The sequence below is a fragment of the Rutidosis leptorrhynchoides genome, chromosome 4, assembly GCF_046630445.1.
Source record: "Rutidosis leptorrhynchoides isolate AG116_Rl617_1_P2 chromosome 4, CSIRO_AGI_Rlap_v1, whole genome shotgun sequence".
NCBI lineage: Eukaryota > Viridiplantae > Streptophyta > Magnoliopsida > Asterales > Asteraceae > Rutidosis > Rutidosis leptorrhynchoides.
Window position 1 is genome coordinate 572370712 of NC_092336.1, and position 2494 is coordinate 572373205.

Consider the following 2494-nt stretch of genomic DNA (forward strand, 5'->3'; position numbering starts at 1 on the left):
GTTCTTTCGAGTTTGCCATTGTACTATTTCTCGCTCTTTCGTGCCCCGCCATGTGTCATCAAAGTATTGGAGAGTGTGAGACGTTCTTTCTTTTGGGGCGGGTCGGGATCGGGTGCAAAAAAAATTCGTGGGTAAAATGGGAAAATGTTTTAAATAATTACGGGAAGGGGGGGTTAAACATTGGTTCTCTAAAAAGTAAAAATCTAGCACTATTGAAAAAGTGGTGGTGGAGATTCAAAACCGAAAATGACTCACTTTGGACCAAAATTATTCGTAGCATCCATGGTTTGTGTGGTGGAATAATTTCGGATAACGAAACATCCACAAATCATGGCATTTGGTATAACATTATTTTAGCAGGCAGAGATATGGAAGACTCACAGGTTTATTTCAAAGACACATTCATAAAGACGGTGGGCGATGGCGGTAATACACTATTCTGGAAAGAGCATTGGATTGGAGACGATAAGCTATGTAATCTCTTCCCAAGATTATTTAGACTTGATCTCCAACCCGATGCAACAATCAAAGACCGAAGGGGTGATGATGATTTTGAAAGCTCGGCAGTCTGGAGATGGAAACGAGAGCCAAATGGAAGAGTTAGAACTGAGCTGGATACACTACTCAAGATTTTATCAACATCGTCTTTTAATTGCAGAATCAAAGACAAATGGAATTGGTCACTAGCAACGAATGCTATTTTCAAGGTCAAGACGTTATCTTCGATTATTGACGAGCAGTTCCTGGGTTCATCAGATTCAGCGCATGGTACTATACGAAATAAATTGGTACCAAAAAAACTTGAAATCTTCGTATGGAGAGCATTAAAAGGTAGACTACCGGTAAGAGTCGAGCTAGATAAACGGGGTATTGACCTTCACAGTGTTCGTTGCCCGCTATGCGATGACGACTTGGAATCAGTGGAACACTCATTAGTTTCGTGCAAACACGCGTCTGAGGTGTGGGACCGTATTTTTCGATGGTGGAATATGGGTAATTTTAATAACTCGTGTTTATCTAATGTTCTCGGTGAAAGCAACAATCCAATCGCAGGTTCGAACTTCGGGAAATCTTTCTGGTTAGCTATTAGATGGATTGGTGCGTATTTCGTTTGGAAAAATCGGAATAACATGGTGTTCCGAGGAAAGTGTTGGAACCCTCCGGCAGCGCTTAATGAAATACAAACCGTATCTTTCGAATGGATTTCAAATAGAACGAGAAGAAAGAAAATCGATTGGCATACTTGGTTATCTAATCCGAACGTGTACCTCACGCAAATATGATCATTACCTAGATTATGTTTGCGAAAGAATTATGCTAGTTGGTTGTGCTTTTCTTGTGTGTGGTTGTGTAGCTTCTGTTCGTGTTCTTGTTTTCTGATCAGTGCTTGTTTTCCTGATCCATACACTTATGGATCTTCCCATGTAATATTTTTTTCTGATATAATATTTTGCTTGCCTTTCAAAAAAAAAAAAAAAAAAAAAAAATTCACTCGTAAAAATTATGTTTTCTATACTAAAGAAGTCCTATGTTCTTTCAGGTATAATTTAATTTTTATCCATATTTACATCTTATCCCTCATGAATATTTATGCATGGATATGATCCTCGTATTAATCATGAGGTATCAACAATATTTTTTACGGAATAAATATTGTACAAAGTCTTTTGCCTTTATAAATATTGATAATTGATATTTCCTTTTTGCCTCCTTTGTATATTGCTTTTAAACTCTTGTCAATCGAACTTACTTTAAAATGCTTAGGTAACTTTGATTTACAGCAAAATTCTTTCAAATGGAAAACTGACGGATGCTAGGAAATAACAGTAACAATTCGGTTGGGAAATAAAAATAGTGAATCTACATCACTTCGCTTTATCTGCTGAATGAGTTTTTATAAAATTAATAATAATAATTAATGATATATATTCTACTATGTACTCTTTATATAACATTATAAAAACAAATTTTACTGACAGACGAATAAAAGTAAATAGTGGCGTATACAAATCATTAACCATTGATGTGGATCTAATAACATTGGTTAAAGATCCAGATAAACCCAACTAATTAACATTGGCAGCATATAAAAACAAAGAGACAAACGTACCTACATATCACATGAAGAAACTTACCGACTTGCCAGAGTAATTTGTAATGGATGTTGTTATTGAGTAGTATTATATGACTACTGGTAATAAATTCTAGTAAACTATTGCTCCTCGAGTCCCAAAAAAATTTATCCTCGTTATTATTATTATTATTATTATAATATTATTTGTTTCTAAAAATATTACTCCGTACTTATTATGTTTTACACTAAATAACAATAAAAAAATTATTAAAGTTTCAATTATACCATTTTGTTATTGAAAATTCAACATTAAATATAACAATTAATTTGTTACTTAATCTTCACAAAAACATTAATTGAGGAATAAATTATACAATTACCAATATATCTAAAACAAAAAGTTAAACAAAACACTTTTTA

General features: G+C 33.7%; 1 protein-coding gene across 1 annotated transcript; it reads left to right on the top strand.

The window, feature by feature from the left end:
* Nucleotides 1-368: 368 nt before the first annotated feature.
* LOC139842798 (uncharacterized) lies at nucleotides 369-1283 on the top strand. Its single transcript, XM_071832902.1, has one exon. It carries the CDS (start codon nucleotides 369-371, stop codon nucleotides 1281-1283), a length of 915 nt encoding a protein of 304 aa, XP_071689003.1.
* The last annotated feature ends 1211 nt before the right edge of the window (nucleotides 1284-2494 follow it).

Bases quoted from the DNA above. Each gene is read 5' to 3' on its own strand.
- LOC139842798 (XM_071832902.1), top strand. From the start codon at position 369: ATGGAAGACTCACAGGTTTATTTCAAAGACACATTCATAAAGACGGTG.